The sequence below is a fragment of the Pimephales promelas genome, chromosome 25 (genome assembly GCF_988280905.1).
Source record: "Pimephales promelas chromosome 25, fPimPro1.hap1.1, whole genome shotgun sequence".
NCBI classification, from domain to species: Eukaryota; Metazoa; Chordata; class Actinopteri; order Cypriniformes; family Leuciscidae; genus Pimephales; species Pimephales promelas.
In genome coordinates, this window is record NC_142793.1 from 20,025,286 (window position 1) to 20,052,282 (window position 26,997).

Genomic DNA, 26,997 nt, shown 5'->3' on the forward strand with positions numbered 1-26,997 from the left:
GGTAAACATTTATTGCCGAAACTGTCTGAACAAACGCATCCTAAAGATTGCGAAAAAAAAACCAAACCTCATCTGAATCTAAAGATAGAGATGACCGAACTCTCTAATATATCTATATAAGAGACATTTTGTAGTCAATCACATAGTATGGATGTGAAAAATCCGTTTCCCCCACCGTTCGATCCCCTGAAAACAGGCCCACTCCCCCACAGATGTCACATCCCAGAAGGCATGGGAAAAGCAGCACATTCAGGTGGCTTTTGTGGCTCCCTTTTAGCTGAACACAGAAGTTTGAACAAAGGCTGGGGAGTCTTTACAAAGAGCCAAACGCAGACAGAGTCATTCAGAAGCTGAATGGATAACAGAAGGTGCTCACTCAGAGCAGGTATGAAGCGACAATGGGGACGAAAAGAGAGATGGGGGAGTGGGGCTGGACAAGTGAGGGTGTTAACAGCAAATGGTAAAAAAAAACCAATATATATATATATATATACACATATATATAGTTAATTTGCACCATTGGCTATGTACCTCCACCCAACTTGTAGTCCATTGTGGACTATTTACCCACATATGTTCCTAACGCCTGTTCCAATTTCATCACACGCACACAGGCATAAACATACTAACTCAGTCCCAGCAGGAATCTTTTATTCAAGGCAGTAAATGGAGGAGACGGGATGCAAGTGGATGGTTTTCCTATTTGGGTTGTATTGATTGAAAGTGTTTATCCCTGTCTTAACCGTGAGCCCTCACTCAGCCGGAGGGCTACATCCCTCCCCTTCAGTCATACAGTAGAAACCCCTCCTCTATTATACTTTCACCAACACATCACACACTCACCCACGAGCAGGCACAAATGGAATCAACAGACTTTATGCTAATTTTGCAAATGCATTTAAAACGTTCTCATTTTAAAACAGACAGAACCCAATCTATTCTTATGAAACGGTTTTATTTTTAGTAAATCAAAGGCGTACAGCACAACCAGTGTAGTCTAATCAATTCCTGAACGAATGATAATTATATGCCAGTTCATTTTAGTGAATCAAAACCACTCAACACAACCAGTGTAGTCCGACTTCTGAACAAATGATGAGCCGATTCTTTTTAGTGAATCAAAACTATTCATCACTACCAGTGAATTCCAAGCAATTCCTGAATAAATGATTCTTGTGAATCTAGTGAATCAAAACATACGCTACCCAATGGAATCCAATATGAATGATTCTTACCAATAAGTTATTTTCATAACCAATTCAAAACCACACAGCCCAACCAATATATTCCAAACAGTTCCTGGATGAATTATTCTTCAGCGATTCAGCGCTACTAGAGTAGTCCAACTGTTTACTAAATGAATGGTTCTTGAGTCAGTTCTTCCAATGAATCCAAAACACCCAACACAACCATAGTAGTCCAGCATCCAAATTAATGACTTATATGAACTGGTTATTTTCAATTAATCAAAAACATACAGTGCCCAATCAATTCCCAAACAAATGATTCCTAAAGATTCAAACACATACAGCTTAAATTTGTACATTAACGCTGCAAATTATATCATCACTTGCCGATTCTTCCCCAAAATATTTCTTTCTCAATTCCTAAACATATATTAGGAGCCATAAAGTAACCAGAATAGTTCAGAGGACACGCTAATAAAAAAAAAAAAACATCACATAATATGTGTGATTGTTCAAATAAAAACACACAGATTTGTGCTCTCTCAGCTCACCAGGCAGGAAAAAGAGTCGTTCATGCGATGTGCGAGAGTGTGTTTCTGCAGGACGAAGAACAGGCTGGTGTGGTCGAAGTTGCAGGGCATGGCAGAGATGAGCTCCTCCACTCCCTGTCTCTGAGTCTTCTCCAGACCTGTGCCAGAAACACACACAGTCAGAAGTCTGGCACGCGCTAGCATTTTGTGCTGGGAATCTTATCTCCACCATAAGAGATGGCCAGTTAATGCCCGTTGGTGCTGTTAATACATGAAGACATTCATTGGGAAAATGTATATTTCAAAGAATTGTACACGTATTACTTTTCACTGCGACGGTTCACACCTTGAAACATCGCAGTGAAAGACCACAATCTGTGTTTGCTTACACAGTCTCCGTCTGCGTACACATCCCGAGTGTTTGCATTTCACCTCTTTTGGCCAAAGCTATGCTGTGAAACTCAGTTTTCCACATTTCAGCAGCAAAAAACTGGCAGGCACTAGGGAAGCGTGGCTGTAAAATATTAGCACTTTGTCCACATGCCCACATAAATATCGGCCCCAAAGTGCTCTAATTTATCAATCGAACACCCCTTGCATTCAAACCGGCTTTTAAAATAAAGGGCAGATGTTTGCTAAGCTCCGACGGGCTGAATGCCCTGATCTTTAGCGCATTAAACGTGCTGTGGAAACAGCATTTAAACAATAACGTGTGACTCCCGAGCACTTAAAGCAATATTTTCGGTGGCTGGTGAAGACAGGTGAGTTGCATGAAAGTGATGTCACTCGCTGATTGAGTCTCGACCTTGAGTAAAAGGAGCGCACCTTTGTGAGAGGCGCTGTAATTAGGAGGAACGCAAGCGCACGTTCGCTGACGGCAAGTCCCGTTTTGCATTCAGACTTCCTGACACGAGGAGATTGAAGAGAGAGAGAGAAAAAAAGCCGACGCGTTGGGCATGATGCGAAGAGGCCGAGGGGTCAGGGCAAGTCAGAGAAAGAGGGAGAGGAAAGAAAGACGCGAGGCAGAAAAAGCAGGAGAAAGCACTAAAAGTGTGCCCAAGTTCATTTCCAGTCCTTTCACAAGCGTCCTCAAAACGGGCTAATGGGAGGTCTGTGAAAAGCCTAACACTCGCTGGCGGCGTGTTGAGAGCCCACATGTGCAGAGCGAGGGCCTTCGCTTCTCAAGGACCACAAAAGACCAAGGCTTTTGAGACACATCTCCTGACGCCTCCGTGGCCGGCGGCACCTTCTTGAGACGAGCATTAGCGATTGCTTTTATTAACGCTGCCATTTCTGGCATGCCAACGACTTCATATTGATGGGGAAAAAAGCCCCGTACGTGCCTGGAAGCAGTGTGGGCATTTGTTGGTCCCCCCCCCCCCCAAAAAAACATCACTTGTTGGCAGAGCAGGAGTACGATCTCCAATCGACAAGAGTCGGCCCCATTGTCCGCCCCTTTTAATTCCATGTAGGTCATTTTACATTCATAACATCGAGAAAGGGACAGAAAAGAGACAAAAGGAGATAAAGAGGAGCGAGACGTGGTATTGATCCACGTTGCGAGGCTGACGGATCGGGTTTGACAGGAGCAGCACATTGATCCGAAGTTACCGCTTTTGTCCACGGAGTCAGAGCGGAGGGGGTGCGTCGTCGCATTTAATCCCAGCTGAAGTCACGTCAGCAGTCACATCCATCTGACATCTCCCGACAAGGAGGACAGGGAGCTTTATGACAGGTATCAACTGCGATATCGCAGGTATGGCCTGGCGGGTCGCTTCAAGTGAAACCAGCCAGGGTTGGGAAGACTAATGAAGCAGGACAGGACATCGGTGCTCACACGCTTGGATATGAAACCCGAGCCTTTGACGTGAAACACAGATCTGTCTATGAGAGGACTGTTGAGTATGAGGCAGTGAGACAGCTCAATGCTGAGATCTGTGCCAATCAGGAAGTCCAATGTCAGGGCGAGTTAATAACTTACACGCTGGATTTTGTTAACAGGCATCGAATGGGTCCGGATTTTTGAGTTTTAGCTGAATTCGTTGGATGCCATTTTTCAACACACCATAAAATTCAAGTATTTCTGAAAGAATGCGTGACCTTTTCATTTGCCGAATACCAAAGTTATCAGCGGCTTCAATGGTATTTTCGCACGGTGAGAACAGACAATCGCGCTGTGTCCGTGATCTGACAGGCACCGAGGAACTGCTCCATGCTTTGTCATACGATTCGCCATTATTCGAGGTGCCTTTTGCATCCAATTTCGGAGATATTGCTGTGTGAGAGACCTTGAAAAATGTTTTATGAAACTCAATGGCTGCGCTTGCAAAGGTAGAGCCACTTTGTGAAGTCGAGTGCTGGTGCAGGCTTCAGGAAGACACTTTATTCATAACTCAGAAGCCATTTTTTAAGTATAAAATTACCATCAGCGATCATAAATACTATGCTTTACAGTGATTTCTAGTTTTGAGGCATGTGCCTTAGCACCAAATGAATGCCCTGTAGTTCTCAGAGCGGTTCTTCGGGAGAGATAATGATATAAACCTCATTCAACTCACTCCCTGTTTGTTGAAAGTGAGCAAACTGTAGCATTTGAGTCGTGTAAAGGTTCCTCCTTTCACTCAGCAGCAGTGTTTGGGTTATTCAAGCCCCCCGCTGACATTTGTTTAGACTGTGTCTGTGCAGCGGCCCAATGGATCGATGGCTGGTCACCACAACCTCCAATTTCAAAGTCCATTCAAGAGGGGACAGCTGAAGGTGGCAGAAAAAAAGCCCGCTTTCTCTTCATTTTCACACATTCGTTTAGAAACCTCGGGAGGTTTTAAATTTGAGCATTAAAAAAACAAAATGTCGTTGATGCTTAGTAAATAAGATCAGATTAGCATCTGAGAGATGAATAAAAGATGACGTACTGAGTAAGGACACAGGGGCATCTTTTTGGGCGTTTCCTCCTCTGCAGTTCTGCTGGTTCTGGGCGGGCGCTAGTGGTTTATAGGATTGGCCTGTGGCGCGGTACATGGCCTGGACCCAAAGAGCGCGGTCCTGATCATCATTGCTGGCGAATACCACCTGATCACCCTCTCGGACAGCACTGAAGAACACTCTACCCCCCTGAAGACCTGCAGAGATGTTGTTGTTGCAAATTGATCCGTATCAGTCAGTTCAAGAACACTCAATTTATGCATCTACTACACACATAATGTCTGTAAAAAATATATATGTAACAAATAAATGAATGCGTTTTACATTTTATACTGTATACCATGAAAAACAACGCAATTATTAGGCCAGAATTGTCTCACATAAGAATGCTGTAGAGATTTTTTCTAATTAACAAGATGAGAAATCTAAAATATATTATTTTAATATCATAAAATATGCATATAATATAACTCATAAACATTTATAAATGTATGGATTAATTACCATGAGATTATAAATATTTATAATTTGATTATAAATATGTGTTTATAATCTGCAACACATTACACTGTAAATATTTATAATATATCTTTTATTTTGACATATAAATCATAAAATGATAAAATCAGTTTTACGATACTCCCTTTATAAATATGAGATTATAAATATGTATTATGAATATGTATTTATAATATACAACACATTACACTGGAAAAAATTATAATATATCTTTTATTTTGACATATAAATTATAAAATGATAAAATCAGTTTTACGATACTCCCTTACACTGTAAAAAAAAATTATATTTTCAAGATTTGTTATCACAACATTTTTTCTTTTGTCAATTCAACTTAAATAATTTATTTAGTTGAGATAACTTATTATTTTGAGTTTCTGATGATTAGAACTCACTTTTTCCAGTTCAACCAACTTAAAATTTTAAGGCAACCAGGTTATTTTTTTTTAAGTTAAACCAACAATATTTTTTTTTTTTTACAGTGTAAGGCATGTTGAATTAATTTGCACATTATTATTTTAAAAACAGGATATTCTGAATCTATAAATGCTGTTTCCCCCTTATTTTGTTCTCTGTAATTAAACAGATTCTGGTTTTCTTCAATACTTCATCCCCAAATGTAAAATTTTCAAATGTAAAATTCAAATTTAAAACAGGGCTCACGGATATGTATTGTAATTATGATTATTCATCCAATTTTGTAATTGCGCACAGAATCATTTGACAGTTTCTAAATAACTGGTTAGTGTTGAAGTGTGTGTGTGTGTGTGTGTGTGTGTGTGTGTGTGTACCTGGCTGCGGATCGGAGTAATCTACCGTATACCCGTCCAACTGCATCAGCTCATGCGGCTCAGACTTCTTCTCCCGGAAACTGCACATGGCAAATGTGTACTGACTCACCTGATCAACAGAAGACAAAGAGAAGAGATTTTAAGAAAAAATAGAAAAGAAAAAAAGATTTCTTTTTTTGCATTTTGTGGAATTGTACTCTAATCAAAATTATTACGCCAACAGAAATCCATATTTCTCGCTCTGTGTGTGTGTGTGTGTGTGTTACACATCAAATTAAACAAGCCAACCTGATGATTCAAATGATACCAGTTCCGTTGTTCTCTTGTAAAATATTGTAAACAGAAATGTCTGCCATCACCTCTGGAAGATGGTGGTTATGTATGATAGTGATTTGGCTTATTTTTGTATTAAACCAATGGAATTACAAAACTAAAATAAATACTAAAAAATGAGTTTTCTTTTGGAAAAACAAATTATCCATACGTAAACATGAAAACGCTTAAATAAGTGCTTTTCCCCTGCAACAAATGAATTCGATTTAAATATAAAGATGTAATTAGGATGTCAACCCACCTGAACAAGCACAAAATATCTCCTCTTCCATCGCTTCCACACTCGCTGACCTAAAGCGTAAAGATACCTATGAGAAAAACACATTATGAGTGTCATGGATAAATCGAATTGACATGAGGAAAACATAATCACGTTAAAAAGACCATAATTATCAAGCCAAGGTATAAAACCCATATAGGAAGTCTATGGAGTTTGGTTGCTTCCATTCATTAATTCACAAAAGCCTGAATTCTATCATGTTCACTGAATGACGGAGAATGAATCGTAGGCTATTGATTAACACACATTCTTGAAAAGATAGGAAAAAAAGAAGGATGTGTACAGAAACATGGGTGAGGTGAAATCAAATCTTCATAAATGGACACATGAGGGAAAAAAACAAATCTCCAGTCAAGGTTGAGGGAGCAATGAGTGCAAGGAAGCGGGCCAATCCGGGTTAACATGTGGCAGAGGTAATCATCCACTTGTGAAAGTGATTTTCAGCTCACTCTCCGACACCTTTCTGATACACATGATCCCATTTAGATGGCAACAATGGCCGGCAAACGGTGGGCAGGACGACCTACGGGTGAACGCAGGCACTTTCCAGCCGACTTTGCATCAGATATATAATAATAATAGAAAAAAACACATTTGTTTGATTATAATGAAAAAGTTCATGTTATCAACACTATCTATCAGTGGTGTGGAGCTGCAATAATAAAGTTTATTGTTAAGGCAACAGGTTTTCCTCACTTTTTTTTTTTTAAGTCAACTGATCACTTTTTACAGTGAACCACTATGTTGAATCAGACTCCTCTGCAACAGATATGATGTATAATTTCTTCAAACCTACTCAGTAGAAAGTGCTCAACCTGTTGGTAGGCTATAAAAACTATTTAAATCGCCCCGGCCTGTTCTCATGGTCTACTAACATCCAGGAAAAGTCAATAGGTTTGTCCCTTATAAATTGCACAATGCACGTTAAGTGATAATACAACTGTTAAGCTGACAATTTATGCCAATATGACTGTAAAAAGCTAGATTAAACAGTACTACAGCTTCCTTAGATGTTATTACAACGGTAGCAGTGCCCCCATGTGGTTGAACAGCAATATTGCAGATAAAATCATTTGGGCCTTATTTGTGAAACACAAGCAGAATGAATTTCTCTGTGGTGTAAAAATAACCTGTCATTCAATTTAATGGCATTATATACATAAAAAAACTTATATGCAAATAATTTGCATAAAAATGAAAAACATTTTACAAGCAGAAATCAAATAAAATACAACAATTAGATGAAAAACTACATTTTTAAAATTGAAATGTTGCATTTGGCAAATTAATTTAAATTACTAAAACTAAAACTGTTACTAAAACTAATAATAATAATAATAATAATAATAATAATAATAATAATAATAGAAATGTCCTAAAACTGAAATTAAAATAAAAACTTAAAATACAAAAGTTTTATTTTAAAATCTAAATAAACATTCTTATAGAATGTAAATAAAATGAAAACAACAGCATCTTATTAAACGTTCTGTCTTAGCAATAGGTAGTATAAAACATGTCAAGCAATAACACTAATCAATGAGTCACAAATGCAATGTGCAGTTGTAACGAAAGGAAAGGTTAAAGAAGATTTTATGAGAGAAAAATGTGATTGTGTAAAAAGAGCTTTAATGTGAGCTGTGGCCCTCAAACGAATGAGGGCAAAGATGGTTTTATAGGGGTACAAAGAGAAGTACAAAAAAAAAGGAGCATGGGGGAGAAAGAAAGTAGGAGTTAGCGCAAGTGAGACAGAGACAGACTGATCAGACTAGAGCTGGCAGCTCTCTCTCTCAGGGCCACGCTGGGTCACTCCACAAAACTGAATGCCTCCCAATTCTTCAGTCGCTCTGCTGATAAACAGATGGCTTCTTTTAATGGGGTGTACTCAACCTGAAATTCCCGCTCCCTCTCTTCCCAAGCTCTGGGACAGTCATCAGGTGGGTATATGAGCAATTGGACAAAACCTAAGACTGAAATGGTATGATTTTGGTCTTGCGAATCTCAAGAGACCTGTTGAACAAATCAGATATTTGTCTACCTGGAAAATTCAACTATTATGTGCAATTCACTTAATTTAAACTTTGCTGATTTGGTAGGAAAAAAAATATTCATTTTATATTTTAATATTATAAAAATATAAAAAAAATATATAATTTAAAATATATATATATTAAAAGTTAATCATTTTATACCAATATTTTATATACATTTTTTGCTTATATTTAATTTAGACACATTTTAATGTAGCTATTTATTTGAATGTTCATTACTTATAAGTTTTCATTTGAAATCTATTGTTTTCCTCCATTGTAATCCAGCTGCTTTTATAAATACCAAATCGGAATTTTTTTAACACTAGAAGTGCCAGAATTCCAAAACTACTAGAACGGCCACAGACGGTCATTTTGACCGTTAGATTCAAAACCGTGTTGACGAATAATTTTCGTAATTATTTTCGTCAACCACATTTTTTCAAAGACGAAAACGAGATGATAACTAAATAAAAACTAGGTTTGAATGACAAAAACTATGACGAAAATGTTAGATAGTGACGATTTGCGAAGCGGTCAATAGGCTAATAATAATAATAATAGGACTAGCAGAACTAGTGAACAGCCCATAAAGCAAAACAAACTGCGCAGGACAGGGCAGCAGAGCTCACCAGGATCATCCGACATGAATGAAACATCTGGATCCGCCGTGTCTGATGATAGCAGCCGTCTCTTTTTCCTTGATTTGGACTCTGACTCTGAATCACTCTCTAATGAGGAGGAAAACTTGCACCCAGGCAACGTCGCTGTCACTTTCCACCTCCGATTGTTCCCCTGCATCCGAATCATCACTCATCAAGTTCTGAAGCATCTCCAGGGCCATGGTTCGAGTCATGTTCCTCCTCATTCGCTCATTTATTTTAGACATTTTAGCCTTGCAATATATATATATAGGCTATATAGCCTATAGGTAACGTAAGTATTATAGATAACTGTAGTCCGGTTTTATTTGCTTATTTCTGATCAACAACTAATGTAGAAATTATTATATAGCAAACACTGAGGTGACCAGACGGACCTTTCTGTTGGCAGTTGAGAGAGACCACGATCAACCGCGGGATACTTAACAAAAAAATACCGCAAAATTCAGTGCGGTCAATATGACCGTCTATGGCCGAAATAGGTAAATATGTTAATTTTTTTTTGTTTTGCCTTACGTTTACGTAACTTAATTTATATGAAAAGCATTTTAAATGAAAATACAGACAATTTTAGGAAAAGTCAGGTACCAACAGGATTTTATTATTTTTTTCAACAAAGTTATTGTAGATATAAAATTCAAAACGGTCAAAATGACCGTTGTGGCCGTTCTAGTGTTAACTAGAATTTTCTTTAAAATTTCGGGTTTACTGATGCCAAATGTTTATTTAAATGTTATTAAATGATGCTATCTGAATGTGCATTATTTCATTTATAATCAGTTTTTCCTCCCTTGTAACTCTAAATACCTACTCTAAATTCTCGACACGCTAATTATAAAGAAATTCATTTTATAATATGTTTAATTTAAAAATTGTATGTTTAATGAGTATCATAAGGCAGAAAAATGTTCTCTTTTGTGTGGCATATTCCAAGTTTTCCGAAGCCACATTTGCGAGGAACAGGCTGAAATTCAAGTCATTACCCATTCAAAATATTACACTAAATAAGAAGAGGGTAAAGTAAGCCATTAAATATTGTATAAAATGTCACAATCATATAAGTTTGAATATCAACAAGTCTGTGTGAGAATGTAAATGGTCCTCGTCCTCTGCAATGTCTTGTGTGATCTGCTAAAGAGGTAATTCCAGGTTGAAGAGGCATCTGCCAATTAGGACAGGGCTCTCAGGGAGCCGCTCTATAGAGGAATCACGCAGGGCCTCTGTGTAATTAGCAGGCTGATGGCACTGATATGACCCCTGACCCCGTCCCGCTCAGGGAAGGACCCCAGCAGCTGGTCCCGCACATCTTCTCTGCTGCTATACTCACTTTTGGAAACTATGAGTGAAAGCTAACAAAGCTATCCGATTTTTTGACATAAAATTAACTAACATTTACAATTCATTCAATTAAAAACATTGCTGTTTAGGTTAGGGAAAAAAAGTGGGGGAAAGTAATTTACAAATAAATAAATAAATAATTTTATATCTTTTTGCCAATTTCCTAATGTTTTTCTAAATGTTGCCATTTATTTAATTTGTTATATATTGTTCCTTTTTAGTATTTTCAATGATTTTGAAAATATCAAATCTGACTTCTTGACCAGCAAAGCTTTTTTACTTGCGTTTAAAATGTTGCCACATTTTTTATTTTATTTAGCTATTTATTTTCATTTTCATTATCTAATTTTGATGTCATATCGATGTCAAGGATCTTTACGGGATGTGTGTGAACGCATGTACAGATTCAAGAAAATCACTGGCAGTGTGATTGTGAATGAACCAAAATCAAACCATCCCAGGACAAATATGTATTTTCCCGAATCTCCGTGTGAAAGGGGATAGACAGAGCTAGTTTTGAGAATTTTATGAAAAATCTTGGGGGTGGTCAGTCCGCAAGACAAGATACCATTTCCTGAGAGACTCCTGGAAGTCCAAGTAAACTTCACAAGAACAATAAATAAAATATACAATCACCAGACACAAGATGGCACTATAATCACACTTTTCCCAATGCACTTCATTCATGTAAACTTGCTTTGAGCTGAATGGGTTCTTACTAAGAAAAAAAAAACAACAACATTCAAACAAATGCTAAACAAATTATATACAGTACAGTTAGCTAAGGACTTATTAATTCTATATTTATATAATAATACAGATTATTCCCCACATGTGAGAATAGACCCTTATATTATGAAATAAATGTAATTTATCCATGGAATTTCTTTATAGTTCTAATGCGTGCATTGTTGTCTTATATAATATAAACAAGCAAGAACTCATTATTGACGTACCCGCTATGCTTCATGTTGGGGGGCTTGTCCATGCGGACCGCCAGTTTGATTTTCAGATCCACATCTTGGCTGTTCTTAGGCACTACCATCTTGTGAAACTCTGCTGTTTTGGGCCCGTTTGTGGTGGGGTGAAGGACCACCTAGACAGAACAACACCGTAAAAGAGAGAAAAAAAAGAGAAATGATTAGGACTGATACACACCTGGATGGGCAGCTGGAGAAATAGGTGTGAAGGGGATGACGCCAGACGAGAGAGAAAAAAAAAGGGGTTACTATCGGAGAGAGACGACGGATGGAGGAGGTGCAGTGTGTTTGGTGCGAGTCTCTAATGGGGAGTCTCCATCTGTTACTGTGGGAGCGTGAGCCCTAATGACTGGAGATTTCCCCTCGCACACATACGGACACATGTGCACACACATCACGGTTCACACACACTGTGTGCAGAACATCTGTTCCCGCAACATCAGCTAATTATTGAGCACATTGTGGAGATGGAACACAGAGGAAATTTGCTGTAAACCTCAAAGGCGGACGGAGAGACAGTCAGACACACACTTGTCTTACCCTGCCCAGCTCTTTGTCCTCCAGCGCCAGGACTCCAGTGCTTTCAGTGAAGAGTTTGACTTTGACCGCGGGCAGGGGGTGTGTGGTGGTGAAATCTCCTTGTGTGCCCCACCTGTAGCAGAAGAAAACAAATCAGCCGTCACAATAGGAGACTTCATTTTGCATTCACCACTTCTCCAGACCCCCAATGGAATATTTCCTGTCTTTATTTGATTCAAGTTGTATGTGGAATGGTAAAGTATCTATTTGTTTTTGTTATGCATTTCCCCCAGTGTTTATACTGTTTATTCAATGTTAAACAAGTATGATATTCATAATAAGATTCAAATTAAAATTTCAATATATTATTCAATTACATTTAAAGGGATACTCCACTTTTTTGGAAATAGGCTCATTTTACAACTCCCCCAGAGTTAAACAGTCGAGTTTTATCGTTTTCGAATCCATTCAGCCGATTTTCTGATATTTAGAAAAATTTCAGTAACCAGGCAGTTTCTGGTCTCATTGACTTCCATAGTGTATTTTTTTCCTACTATGGAAGTCAATGAGACCAGAAACTGTCTGGTTACTGAAATTTTTCTAAATATCAGAAAATCAGCTGAATGGATTCGAAAACGATAAAACTCGACTGTTTAACTGTAAAATGAGCCTATTTCCAAAAAAAGTGGAGTATCCCTTTAAAGCCATTCCGATATTTATCCTTGTTTTCGCATGTCCGGTTGCAGTCTCTTTTTTTTTCTGTAGCCACTCCGAAGTCTGAACGAAGTCTTTTGCATTTTACACCGGGTGAATCTGTTGTCACTGATGATTGTCGTTTGAATCTTTCTGGATCTGCCATCAAATTGATACGTTTAATTATATCAAGTGCTGTGAGAAAAGGCTATAAATCTCCACCTCCAACATCCTCACACGCAATATAGCCTAATAGCCGAGACTCCTTCTTTATATGCGCTGACGCAAAGACACGCTAGAATGTACCACTGGAATTAAAAACATTATTACAAGCTTTCCGTCGTTAATCGAGCTAAGGCAAGTCGGATTTTAAAAATTAAAAACTCAATTTTAACTGACTCAAAGACAAGACTTTTGGCTCAAAATACACGACTTCACAAAAATCTATTGAAATACATTTTAAAATGAACTTTAAAAATAAAGTTTAAAACATAACTTGACTACAAAGCCAAAACATAAAAACAATTTTGTCCAAAAAACATGACTTGACCCTTAAAGTGAGACTAAAAAACTAATTTCTAAATCTAACAACACTTGACACCAAAACTAGACTCAAAAAACGAATTATGACTCAAAAATGACGAGACTTCAAAGGCAAATTAACAACCAAAACTGACTCCAAAAAACAAGCCTTGACTCTAAAAGCATGACTTTAAGACTTTAAAACATGAATTTGACTCTAAAACATGACTTGACTCCAAGGGCAAAAAATAAAAACAGCGTTTGCATATCAGCTTATGAGTGTGCATAATACAGTATGTCTGTATTAAAATACAGACATACTGTATATCTATAGTTGAGTAAACACACAACAATATAATTCAACTGAATCTCTCTCTCAAGCGGACCAACAGTTGCTTGTGGCAAACTGACTGTAGGAGTTGGCTCCCACATCTAATTCAGTTATTCTGCTTTCTAAAGCAATCAAGCCCACAGACAGCATTCTGAACGTCATATGGCAAGCCAAGCATGTTTTCTCTATAGTATAAGAACTCAAACGAGGCCTGTAATGCAGATAAACTGTACTGTATGTCCACTTGGTTGAGCTTGAGCTAATAGCATTTGAGATCTGAAGATATTGATGAAGAAACTATACACTTGAGCTAAACGCATGAATCTCTTAAATCAAATTAGAATCATGATTCAGCACACTTGCACACTTTTCACAGCTAGTCTAGACTGTGTGTCTATAGCAAACATTGAGCTGAATCACCGTCTGGTTAGACGGTCTTGGTATCTGAGCCTCTGTGTAAACCTCGGCTGGGTGTCTATAGGCCTTATGATGTTACCAAGAATGTGTGCAATATCTGGACAATGCTATCTATTAGCCTTCCCATCCATCTCAATGGGATTCAGCATTTGGCAATGACAATGACAGAGGAGATCCTTTTGTCTTCACTCTTGTTGACATTATCTAGAGCCCAAAACCGCCTTGGGAAGCTCATTCAGTGGAAGGATATTTTGGGAGGTCTGTTTGTGTTACTGGTCGAAAATTACAGGCTGTATGAAGCCCCACAACAAGAAAAGAGGACCGTTTAATAAGCAAACTGTTGCCAAGGCAACAAAACAACAGTTCTTTGCATCTCATAAAAAAGCAGTTTAATGATGCAATACATAATTCGCATTAAAATGACTTTCTTAATTTAGTCGCATTTGTGTGCAACACGCTCAAGTCGACAAAACTAGCCACTGAGAATAATCATCTTTAAAACTCAAGAGATCTGCAGTGGAGAGTTTAATCTTTCAGTTCTACGAGGAAAAATGATTAGAAAAGAAAAGGGACCCCATAAGTGTATTCCTCCATGATCAGCTCCTCTGCCCATAAAAAATGACCCACATTCCTTTAAACAAAATTAAAAGCAACATCAATTCTCAAGCTGTTCATCAATGGGCCATTTCTTCCAGACTTTGTGTTCTTTGCATCCATTTAGAATATCTTGCTGAATAACCGGCCAAATGAGTGTGATCTGAGCAGTGTTGTGCAAGTTACTTCCAAACTGTAATACATTAGGTATTACTTGTTACTGTTATTTAAAAGTAATTCATTACCTTACAATATTACTGTCCCAGAATTGTAATGCGTTACATTACTCATGTATTACTTTTGAGTTACTTTCACCAAAATAACTATACAGAAGTAGAACTTAACTTTTGGGCTGTAACGATATGCAATATGAAACCGAAATTGCGATTCGCCACACGACTCAGATCCACGAACCTACAGAATCGCGACACACCTCTTCCAACTCCAGCGTTATTCTCCTTACCGTCCATATCCAATGCTGCCTTATCTTTAAATTAGGCTATTAGTATTTGAAGTTAACATTATAAAATACGTAGACCTACACCACAAAATTAGTTGAGGATAAATTATTTAAAATTGGGGAAGTCCAGCATTATGGACATGATGACATTTGCAGTCAAAACTTGAAATAAAAATTCTCAGAAAATACATGTATTGAAACGTATATAGGCTACTTCCTTAAAGGACTCCAGACATTAGACAAATATCAGTCTATGTTTTATTTTTAATATTAGGGAAAAGACACACATTCGTGCGTGACAAAAAAATAGGAGGCAAAATCGATTTTTTGTAATTCTGTTAATTACACTGCGCAAATCGGATGAGGAAGGGTTGGCTCTCCAGTCTCCATAGAACTTAAAATATTCATTTTATTTTAGTTTTCGTGTTCGCATTTATGAGGAAAAAACAATGTTACAGACGCGACCGCTCTGAACTGGCACTAAAAGACTGCTTTAAAACTTTCACATAGTCTGTTGCCTTTAAGAAGTAAAAGCAGACAATACACTGTAATACAACTGTAATACAAGCCTCACTGAACATGTAACGAGTAAGATATTACTGAAAATTGATTAGTAATGCCTTACACTACTGCGTTACATCAAAAAGTAATATGTTACTGTAATGTATTACTTTTGTAATGCGTTACTCCCAACACTGGATCTGAGTCATATTTCCAAGTAACGCTACATCCTTAAAGGCCACCTGCCTTTCACAGAGAGCGAGAAAAGCTCATCTAGGCTTGATGAGTTCCTCCTCCTCGTCATGTCGCGCCTATAGTGGAACTCCCGGAGGTGAGATTGATTCAAGAGCTCTCTGAGAAAAAGACTCCAGGATTTACCTGGTCAAAGTAGCAATCAGTTCAAGTCAGCAATCAAAGTCCCCTTAAAATACTGAGAACACCATTTACTTACTAAATTAAAGGGTTAGTTCACCCAAAAATGAAAATTAAGTAATTAATTACTCACCCCCATGCTGTACCAACCCCATAAGACCTTCATTCATCTTCGGAACACAAATGAAGATATTTTTGATTAAATTTGAGATCTGTATCACTGCTACATAGGCTGCCTAAGGGAATGAAATTGACGGCCCAGAAAGTCAATGAAGAAAATGTTTAAATATTCCTATAAATACTATAAGTTTATCAAGCGTTTCTCGTCACTTGATAAACTTATACTTGAGCCACTGTAGTCACATGGAATATTTAAACATTTTCCTTCATTGACTTTCTGGGCCGTCAAGTTTCAATCCCTTAGGCAGCCTATGTAGCAGTGATCCACCTCTCAAATTTAATACAAAATATCTTTATTTGTGTTCTGAAGACGAACGAAGGTCTTACGGGGTTGGTACAGCATGGGGGTGAGTAATTAATGACCTAATTTTCATTTTTGGGTGAACTAACCCTTTAAAGTAACCGTATCCATAAATACACAATAACTCCACAACTACTCAACAAAAAACAAATATGAAACCTAATAAAACCAATAAGATGAAATCCAAAAATGAGGGGGAGGAGTGTTAACTGACTCTGTATTGATTGGAAAAAACGTCCAAGCTCCTAAGTAAACATTGTAATTGAAATTCACATTCAATCCAATTTCTAAATATGGTGCGTCTCATTCAGCTACTAGTTAGTGCACTGGCTAGGGAGTCTGCAATCTCTAGGACATTGAAATGTCTTAAGTGTCTTGTCAATGCGAGTGCAACTGTAGATGTATAAAGAAAAAGCCCAACTCTTTTTTTTCCCTCTAGTTTTCTCTGCATTGAAGGAAAAAATGTTGCAAAATGTATATAGGAACTACTTTTTTTAATCTGTTTTGCTTAAGGCGAGACACTACAGGCAAAAACATTAAGCCAGAAATCTCCACTAGCACTTACATACACCAAACTTAACTTGAAATGTATTTATTTTTTGCTCTTGGCAGTGTTTTCAGATTTATGAAGTGATGAAAAGAGATATCCAAAAAAAAAAAAAAAGAAATAAGAATTTTGAACCTGGCTTCATCCAATGTTTAGATTTTTGTTCTAGAAATATATGCAAATTAGTACATATTTAATTAGATAACGCTTCATTTGCATTTCCACTTGCAACACAAAAAAAATGTTTGCAAAGACATGTACTGATGTGTAAAGACAGATTCACATACACAGGCAGGAGCCATCTTTGGAAAATAGTCTGGACCAGTCAAACCACGAACGCCGTGACAAGTGAGCCGGTTGATCGGAATTACGTTTGTGAAATCTAATTACATGGATATCCATGAAATATATTTGTTTAAGTCTGCCCTATATCGACCTTGCATGACCCCGTTTGAGGATTGACCTTTGGATTTGCCAACCTTACTTTCAAGTACAGTCTAAAAGTACAGTAAACATGTCAATAGTGGAAACAATTACAATTTAAAAATAGCAGTTTTTTCTACAGTATTTGAATATATTGTAAAATGTAATCAAATCCTGTGATGCAAAGCAAAATTTTCAGCACCATTACTCCAGTCTTCAGTGTCACATTATCCTTCAGAAATCTAATATGCTTAATTGCTCCTCACAAAAAAACATTATTATGATCATATTGAAAACAGTTGTGGTGCTTAATATCTTTGTGGAAACCTATTTCAGGATTCTTTGGTGAACAGAAACTGTATCTTGTAGAGGTGTTGCGAACACCATACTCACTGTGGTCTGGAGGCTTCGGCTTGATCGGTCTGGAGCTTCTCTCCTCCCTCCACCTCCATGGTGCAGTACACAATTCGGTTTGGAGCAACGGATTTCAGCCCCTGCACCTCTATGATCACAATCTGAGCAAGTCACAAGACCACACGGTCAGACTGAGCGACAATTCAACTTTATTTAGATTCAGACCACTTTTTGGCAACTAGCAGTTTATTTAAACCACTGATTGATCTATTCTGAAAAAATCATTTTGAAAATCCTTAACGTTTTGTAGCTGTATAATGTGATACATGCAAGTATTGCTACTGTAAATAAAAACCATCACTAACATGGTGATCTGCAAAGTAAGCAATGATTGATGAAATCTTTATCAATCTCTACCTCCAGACTAAATGACAGCACCACGTCGGATTTGGAGAGGGGCAAGTCATTCTCGTCGCCGATGTCCAGGAAGCTGTTCATGGGTGTGAGTTTGGGCTTGATTTTGGGCTTGAAGTCTTTAGCCACAGGCTGGCTCTCCAGGTTAGCCATCAGCAGGTTAACGGATGACCTGAGCTCCTCCACGTACATCATCTCCATGTCTTTGGAAATAAACTTCGGGAACTTCCTCTCCTATTAGACGCAGAACAAAACACAATGAACATTGTTACACATACAGTAAAGTGCACCATATGCTAACTAACTGTTTATTTATTCATCCATTCACTTATGTCAAAATATAACTGATTAGTCCACAATAATCAAAAGAACAGCCTAACCCAGTGTTTCCCAACCCTGTTCCTGGAGGCACGTCAACACTACATATTTTGGATGTCTCCCTTACCTGACCCATATATTTCTGGTCTTTTTGGTGTTCCAATTCACATATTCATCCTAAATAGCATTTGAAATTAGAATTAATGCATCCCAAATCAGATTATGTTGAAATGAGTATTCTAAAGATACCCGGATGGTCTACTTTTTCCGGTCCTTGCACACTCTGATGACTAATATTGTCCGCAACCCATTGCGAGTTAGACGAGGAATTGAAACTACAAACACGGATAAAAAGTGTTAAAAACATACATTGATTTAGGACGCACTAATACTGGTTATGCTATCAAATAGCATCTTTGAAATGTAATGCTTATCATTTACTCCATAATGGCTCTGAATAACACACTTACTGAGTCCAAATATGACTATCTTAGTCCAAAAAATAAAAAAAAATAGTGTAAGTGTTTAAAAACAAAAATGTATTATTTGTTCATTTTTATTGCTATTTTATATTATGTTATTTAATTCTGACTTACTCCACAATATGCTAAATAATAGCACAACTATTCATATTTTTTTGCAAATCCTTTTTATTACATTTAATTGTATTATTTTTTTTATTAATTTACTTACTTTCTCCTTATTGCTCTGAATGATTAACTCATTTAGTCCCCCAAAATAGCATAACTAATAATAAATAAAAAAATAATATTTTTTTTTTATCCATTTATTTTTTTATTCCTATTTATAACATTCCAGTGTTTCCTAGTTAAGGAAACACTGATGTGCACTCCATAATAAACTAACGCCACCTCACAAGATGATATCTACAGTATATAAAACGCTAACGATGTTAACAAACAATTATGATTTTTTCTTTTATAGCAATCCGTAGGTGTTTTCACTATAAAGATAGAAGCAGGTAAAGGTTTCTTACTCTGGCTATTTTCTCGGCGAGCTGCAGTCGCCCGTCCAGCTCTCTGCGAATCTGTGCCGCCTGCTCGTCCACATTGTCAAGCTGCCCGGGAACAGAAGACAAAGCTTATCTATTTTTCATGGTTTACTAAACCCATAACCCACAGGTAGATCTGGATAGATCAAAGCTGATTGTGGTGAAAAGACAGAAAAGATGAGCTTAATAACAACCATGATTAGTCATGTAATCTCTTTTGAGCCTCATGAAGCTGCGGTGATACTTGGACAGGCCGCACTGAGGAAATATGAGATCATAAAAAACGTTTAATGTCTTTATCTGTTCACTGAGCGGCTATGGCATGCCCTCAAATGAAACGTTTTTGGAGTGTAAAACACACACACACACACACACACACACACACACACACACACACACACACACACACACAAAGTGGCACACAAATACACCCACACAGCACTGCTGGCATGTTGTCAAGGCAGGGTTTCCTCTCCATGAGTGGGAAATCTCTCTGTATCACGCACACACACACACACACCACCCCCACCATAGCACTGTTTCCACTTGATAAGCTCTTCTCCCTGCGGCGGCAGTAGGGTGGACTCCGCTCCCATTTCATGCTGCACTATTACTGCACCCTACTAGTTTGCTCAAAGCTTTTTTTTTAATTAGGTGGCACTTGCAAGGGCTCATACTTGGTGATTTGAACAAAGTATTAGGTAACTAAACTAGTGCAGTTTTCACTGCAGATGCAGTATGAATGATCACACTACCTGTATAAAAGCACCTCCAACACGCTAGAACCACCAAGAACACCCTAGTAACCATCCATACTCTATAACCCACCCCCAAACACCCTAGAAACCACTTAGTAACCCCCAGAACACCATAGTAACCACCTAGTAGCCCCCAGAACTCCCTAGAAACCCCTTACTAACCCCCAGAACACCATAGTTAACACCTAGTAAGCCCTGGAACAACCTAGTACCCTCCTAGTAACCCCCTGAACACAACCACCCATACTCTATAAACCACCCAGAACACCCTAGCAATGACCTAGTTACCCCCAAAACACCATAGTAACCACCCACACTCTATAAACCACCCACAACACCCTATTAACCACCTAGTAACCCTCCAAACACCCTAGAGTAACCACCCACAGTCTATAAGACCACACAAAACACCCTATTAACCATCTAGTAACCACAAGAACACCATATATATATATATATATATTAAACACCAACACTCTATAGACCCCTCTTCAGTTAGTAAACATGGTGATGTTATTTTGTGGGCGGAGCTTAGGTGGAGGCAGAACAATCCCTATGGCCACTTCGCTAAAGTTAGTTTGCAAGTTTTGTTTTTTAACAATGGCTGGAGACAATCTGATTTTTACATTAATGTACGGTGCAATTTTAATGATGTAAATATATTTTCTAGAAATAAAAATTCCAGATACGCCATATTAATTTTTCATTGATTCCTGCACCCAACAACACAACAAGATGACATTTAATAATATTAATAATTCTGTACCCGAATCTGTGCTGGTTTGTATTAGCCGCCACCAGTTGTCCGTTTGTTTTGCCCCCAGCTAACGCTGTGACGTATTTGTGACGGTGGCGCAAAAGAGGTCTATAAACCACTCAGAAAGCCCTAGCGACAACCTAAAGTCACGTGAAAAAGAAAGTACACCCTTTTGAATTCAATGGTTTTACATATCAGGACATACGTAATAAGAAATATAACCTTCCAGAAAATAATCTTCCAGTCTTTAGCACGTCTTAAATATTAGGTAAATAACCGCAGAGGAACAACACATTATTTAACAAAAACCGGGACAAAATATAAAAGCCACCTCATGATTTAATAGCTTGTAGAACAACCTTTAGCAGAGATAACTTGAAGTAATAATTGTCTGTCTCTCACATTATTATGGAGGAATTTTCGAAACAGCAGAAAAACATGCACAGATCTGGTTTTATCAGGACATTGTTTGAGTGAAGCAGTGTGACACTCTCTGTAATGAGGCCGGGTGATGTCGGCCATGCTTTGCTGAGCCGATCTACTGCTCCCATCACATCAACGTTCATTATCGACTCATTCTATTAACATATGCAAATCAACAAACGCCTCAAAATCTCACACAAGGAGCGTGTGGGAGAAAGCAGACCAGATGAAGGCTCCGTCAGTCCGGCGCTGGTCTGGTCACATGTGGGAGGCCTTAATGATGTAGTTAGCCACATCTACGCAGATGGTAAAAGGCCAATGCATGTTATAGAAAGTGCACCTGTGAAACGTACAGCAAGTAATGAGAGCATCACAGGAAAGAAAACCACAGTTAAAATCCACTAATAATATACCTAATGACCCCACCAACAACAGGAGGTCAAGGTCAGGGTGGGATCAAATAATCATGTGATAATGGCTGCAGTTTTCTGGGAATTGTGAACAACATTTTCACTTTGATGGCTACAGCGCAAATACAATAAATGCACACTTCCCCGTGGGTTTGATTTTACCACAGAGGTTTTCATGGTCAGGTTTCAAGAATATTATTTATTTAGCGAGCAATATATGCAGAAGCGCATAATTAAAAGAACATTCTAAGGGAATTAGTGGATACTGGCCACTAATTAAAAATGAACGTTGCCATCTATTTCAGACAGGTAATTAAAGCCTGTGTAAAATCACATAACCACCAACATCCATAGCTTATTTATGACTAATTAGTGACTAATAACTCTGGTGTTTGCTCTCAGCACACTATTTAGACTGTAAGCTACTGTACTGTGTATGTCTGAATGCACACTGCAAAAAACGTGACATTTAATCAAGATCAGGTGGGACCCGAGGATCAGGGCCAATCAGATTCTGCTTCACGTGGTCAATTACACAAAGTTCCAATGAAATGACCCATCTGTTACTTCCGCAGAATACCACAAGATTCATTTAATATCCTAACAATCTCGTAGATTTGCTTATGTAATTAATATTCCTAATGATTTGCTCTTAATTGATGTGAAGGAATATCAAACTGAGCTACTATGAACTATCAGAAATATTAATGCAAATTTGTAAAATTTGAAGAAAAAAAATGTAAAAGTAAAAATATATATAAAATGATGCATTAAATGTAAAAGTATAATACAACATATATAATACACATTTTTATTGTTAATATTATTAACAAACATTACTGTAATTTCATTTTTGCAAATTGATGTCATTTACATAATTTTAATCAATTTAATTTTTAGATGTAATATGATCAAATTCCTTAAACCAGAGCATAAAGAATGGATGGATAGATGGAATTATACTATTTATAATTATTGTAGCATGTATAGTAGTAGTCACAACAAACAATAATTGTACTTTTATAATTTTTCATTTTTGTAATTACTTTTTTTTAAAGATAATATTAGTAATTTTATTTATAATGGCCATGTCTGAGTGCAGACAATTGATGTTTTTCTTGCCTTAATACAGTAAGCTTTGCAAATCTATTATGATTGGCAGCTTGAAAGTTTGAAATGTCCCCAGCTGAGGAGTTCATTCTGTCATGAATTACTGGTTTTGACAGTCAGAATGACCACATCAGCCATTTCCCAGCACAATGACGCAAACAGTGGCTAAAGAAAGAATAATAAAACTGCCACAACACGGACAGCGGCACGGATATCCCGCTGAAATATATCAGCGGCACAGTACAGCAGGTTTGTGTTCATAATGCATTAAAATGGCTTCGTTTGAGGAGAACGTATTACCTCCCCAGAGCCACACACACATGCTTTTCTGTTGCCGTGTTACCAACTGGTTCACTTTTCTTTAGCTGCTCTATTTTGGTTAGTTTGGCAACAATTTCTATAACAACAAGCCTTAAGAGTGCCCTAATGAAAGACATCACCAGCGTGGAGAGGAACATGCCGCTGTCACGCTCTAATCTTCCCCGAGCTTTCTTTACCCCCCTCATCTAAATTAGCAAACCAATTAAAAGGCAACCGTCTCCAGTCACACAGATTTATTCAAGAAATAGAAGAAGAAACTGGAAAAAAGTATGGGTCGTCTTTCTGTGCTTTCTGGCCACTTTAATAAATATTCACAATACATTTCTAATGACTGTGCTGGATCAAATATCAAAGAATTGTGCTTTTTACTTGGTTGTTAATACTAGCTTTACAGGTTTCTGTTTTAATAGCATCTCTTATTTAAGCTTCAGTAGCTAAAAGGACTGATTAACAACAATCAAGTTCTGTTAAACCATTTATTTCAATGAATCGATTCAAAACTCTTTACTTCAAATACAAGTATGTTAAAAGGTTATTTCACTTCAAACCTTCCTTCATCTTCATTTATCTTTTTTTCTTCATTAAATGTAACTATACTCTAAATATATAAATGAAAAAGTAAAATTAATTCAAATAAAAAAAAAACCTTTATAACTAAATTTTTAGCCTTAAAGGAATAGTTCACTTAAAAATGAAAATTTTGAAGATATTTCGAAGAATGATGGTAAAGTTGACGGACCCCATTGACTTCCATTAACTGCCTGATTACATTCTTCAAAATATCTTCCTTTGTGTTCAGCAGAAGAAAGAAATTCATACATGTTTGAGTAAATGCTGATAGAATTAACATTTTTAAGTCAACTATTCCTGTTTAAGTCAGAAAGTGTCTGCAGTGGGATGTCACTGGGACCCGCCACCTCTGTTTTTGATGGTCCGCCCTCACCCTGTCAGACAGATATGAGTATCGCTGTGGTAATTCATTACTCTTCCCGGTGTCTCAGCTGCGGGGCGCGTCCTCCGGCCCCGTTACGGCGAGCTAACGAGAGGTGACAAGGCCAGGCTGAATGTGTTCATTAGAAAGATGATGACAGGTGCTGAGAACAGAGCGGGGGGGGGGGGGGGGGGGCTAGGCTACTGCGACTGGCTTCTCTGATCAGAAGGGTACAGCTGGATTTCTCAATGTGTCCACCTGAGACACGGCCCAACCAGATGTTCCACACTTCACAAGGTGCTTGATTTATTGATCAGCTGACTGATTTAATGTGGTCATCTGTGGTTGACCATGAGATGATGTGATTTATCAGATTAGTTTCCCATGATTTCCTGTCCATTTCTGTCTTCCATTCAGATTAGTTACAGAATATTACAAGTTAAAATTCGCCCCTAGCAGAATAAATTAAAGTCGCGATGAAAGCAAACAGTAGTTCTTTTCTTCTGATTTGTGACACGTAGGGTCAGATGTTGATTGGATTTTGATATGTGGACCTTGCAAAAATAAATGTGAGCTTGGAGTCAGTTTTAAGAAAATTATTGGAAAGGTTTGTCATTCGTCACCAGAGAAAATACGTCGTTTTTATTGGAAGATTTGGATAACAAAAACTGTTAAAACTAAACGTATACATTTAAAAACAGATTTTCATTTAATTTCGTGCCAAATAAAATGCACGAAAGCTCTGGATATTCTGGATAAATAACTTTAATGAAGGGAAAGTAAATAAGAATGTTTCTTATTTAAGCTGTAATGTGTTGTGTTACTAGTTTGAAAAAGTAAGATTTAGTCGTTACTAGTTACTTTACTTGTACCAGACATGTTTGGTTTTTTTTTATCCAAAAATATTCTTTTTTTTACCTTTGTTCTCTACTTCTCATTACCTTCCATTAGTCTCAGTCTGTATCTACAGTATCCAATCAATCTCCCTTTATCTGTCTACTTTGTGTTATTGATCTTTGTTTCATCCACCTTTACCTCAACTCAAACACATCACTCTTTCCCCTCAGTCTGTCACTTCTCTGCACTCAACTGCCGCTGTCTCCTAGTCCTGTTACATATCTTCCTTTTCCTTTGTGTGACACCCTCCATTAACTGACATTTCAATTGTCATGCTTCCAGTCTCTTTCGGTTTCCTTCTTTCTCTTCCCTCGCCATTCACTCCGTAAAATAATCTGACACAAGGGTGGAGCAGCTATCAAAGAAAAACACTTAAACGTTTAAAGCAAGACAGATCGAGCAGGAAAATCAAAACGAACAATGTACCAGTTGTTAAAGAAGTGTTTGGCAGTGAAAATGATATATATGATTTATCCAGGGAATGTAGCTTTAAGTGCAGGTACATCATCGTGATTGACAACATAAAACACTGATATATGGATATGAAAAGTTGACTTGTCACATGGGTTAAATTGCTATATTTCATCTAATACAATATGTTGCCATTTTTCTATAAAAATTTTAAATATATGAATAAAAACGGCATTTTAATTGAGACTTTTCTTACACCACCGGACAATTTGAAATTATCTTGTGAAGACAAAAAAGATGACTAAAAAATATGACCTATAAAAAAATGGTATAATATATATATATATATATATATATATATATATATTACACACAAAATTTCCATGTTTTTAATGGGCATGTTATGCATAAATTGCCCATTTTCAGCCTTATGAAAGAGGCTGAAAATGGACACGCATGCAAGTGAGTGTAAAGGTACAAAAATAACAGAAAGCTGTTGAGTTAATGTGCAGGAGTGTAAGATAATAATCAATGACGGAAATGGCAGAGGACGTTAAGGTCCAAGAATAGCTCTCACTGACTCCCCTCCCCCTTTTTTCCCCATATCCTCTCATTTCTCCTTCCTTTTTTATATTTAACACCCAATCATCATCATCTCATTTCAAGACTCCTCTAGTTTTAAAATCCAGATGGGTCAGGATGGTCGACAAGTCAATTAGTGAAATTGACTACTGAGTTAATCTAGATTTTTATTTCTTTTTTATGCAGCTGTGCTTTAAGGTAATGTATTACTTTGAGAGGGGCTTCCCTTAGAAGCACATCAAAACAGATTAGGTAACAATGGAGTGGTGCCGGGATTTAAAACCCAGAATACCAATTCCCTTGATTTTTCCTATGGGTTTTTATAATGGGGTTTTTCCTGGAATGGTCTGTACAATACATTACACTGCATTGCATTTTGAGGATGACAGAGCTCCTTTAAGAGACTGACTAATTAAATCTGAAAATATGCTGTTCTGCATATCTCTAAATCGGCCCCAGTCATTATCTTCCACTCTGTTTGCTTTGCTCTACATTATTCCTTGTATTTATTACAACACCACTCATAAATGTATACATCTCTACCCTTTAAACACATGCGCATGAGTGATTTATCGAATGCTGAGCCACCAATTAATGCCGAATCTAACATCATGCAAGCAAACAAACTTTAAAATGTCAGCTGACACGGATCCATAAAACGCACAGAGGTGCTTAAATTCTTAATAAGCGCTGAGAGAGATTAACACCAGGCTGCAATTTCACCTTATTAGTCAATTTAAAATATGAAGAGAGGATTCAGAAAATGTACATGACATCTGTGTGCAAGCTTTCAGAAAACTACATGCTGCCTTCTGGATCGTAGATGTGCAGTTTAAAAGCAATGCTGTGCTTAATGACAACAGATCC

The 26,997-nt window shown here is 37.5% G+C and overlaps 1 protein-coding gene across 14 annotated transcripts in view; it reads right to left on the reverse strand.

Annotated features, from left to right (window-relative positions):
• The window catches only part of cadps2 (calcium dependent secretion activator 2), a 103,484-nt gene that overhangs the window by 40,095 nt on the left and 36,392 nt on the right, over positions 1-26,997 (reverse strand). For all 14 annotated transcript variants that reach the window (XM_039657944.2, XM_039657955.2, XM_039657952.2 and 11 more), the window contains exons 4-12: positions 19,516-19,596; positions 18,204-18,434; positions 17,826-17,947; positions 12,113-12,224; positions 11,549-11,688; positions 6,524-6,590; positions 5,950-6,058; positions 4,630-4,836; positions 1,739-1,875 (exon numbers count right to left, since the gene is read on the reverse strand). In XM_039657944.2, the coding sequence (XP_039513878.2) occupies positions 1,739-1,875; positions 4,630-4,836; positions 5,950-6,058; positions 6,524-6,590; positions 11,549-11,688; positions 12,113-12,224; positions 17,826-17,947; positions 18,204-18,434; positions 19,516-19,596 (1,206 nt within the window). The remainder of the gene's footprint in view (positions 1-1,738; positions 1,876-4,629; positions 4,837-5,949; positions 6,059-6,523; positions 6,591-11,548; positions 11,689-12,112; positions 12,225-17,825; positions 17,948-18,203; positions 18,435-19,515; positions 19,597-26,997) is intronic.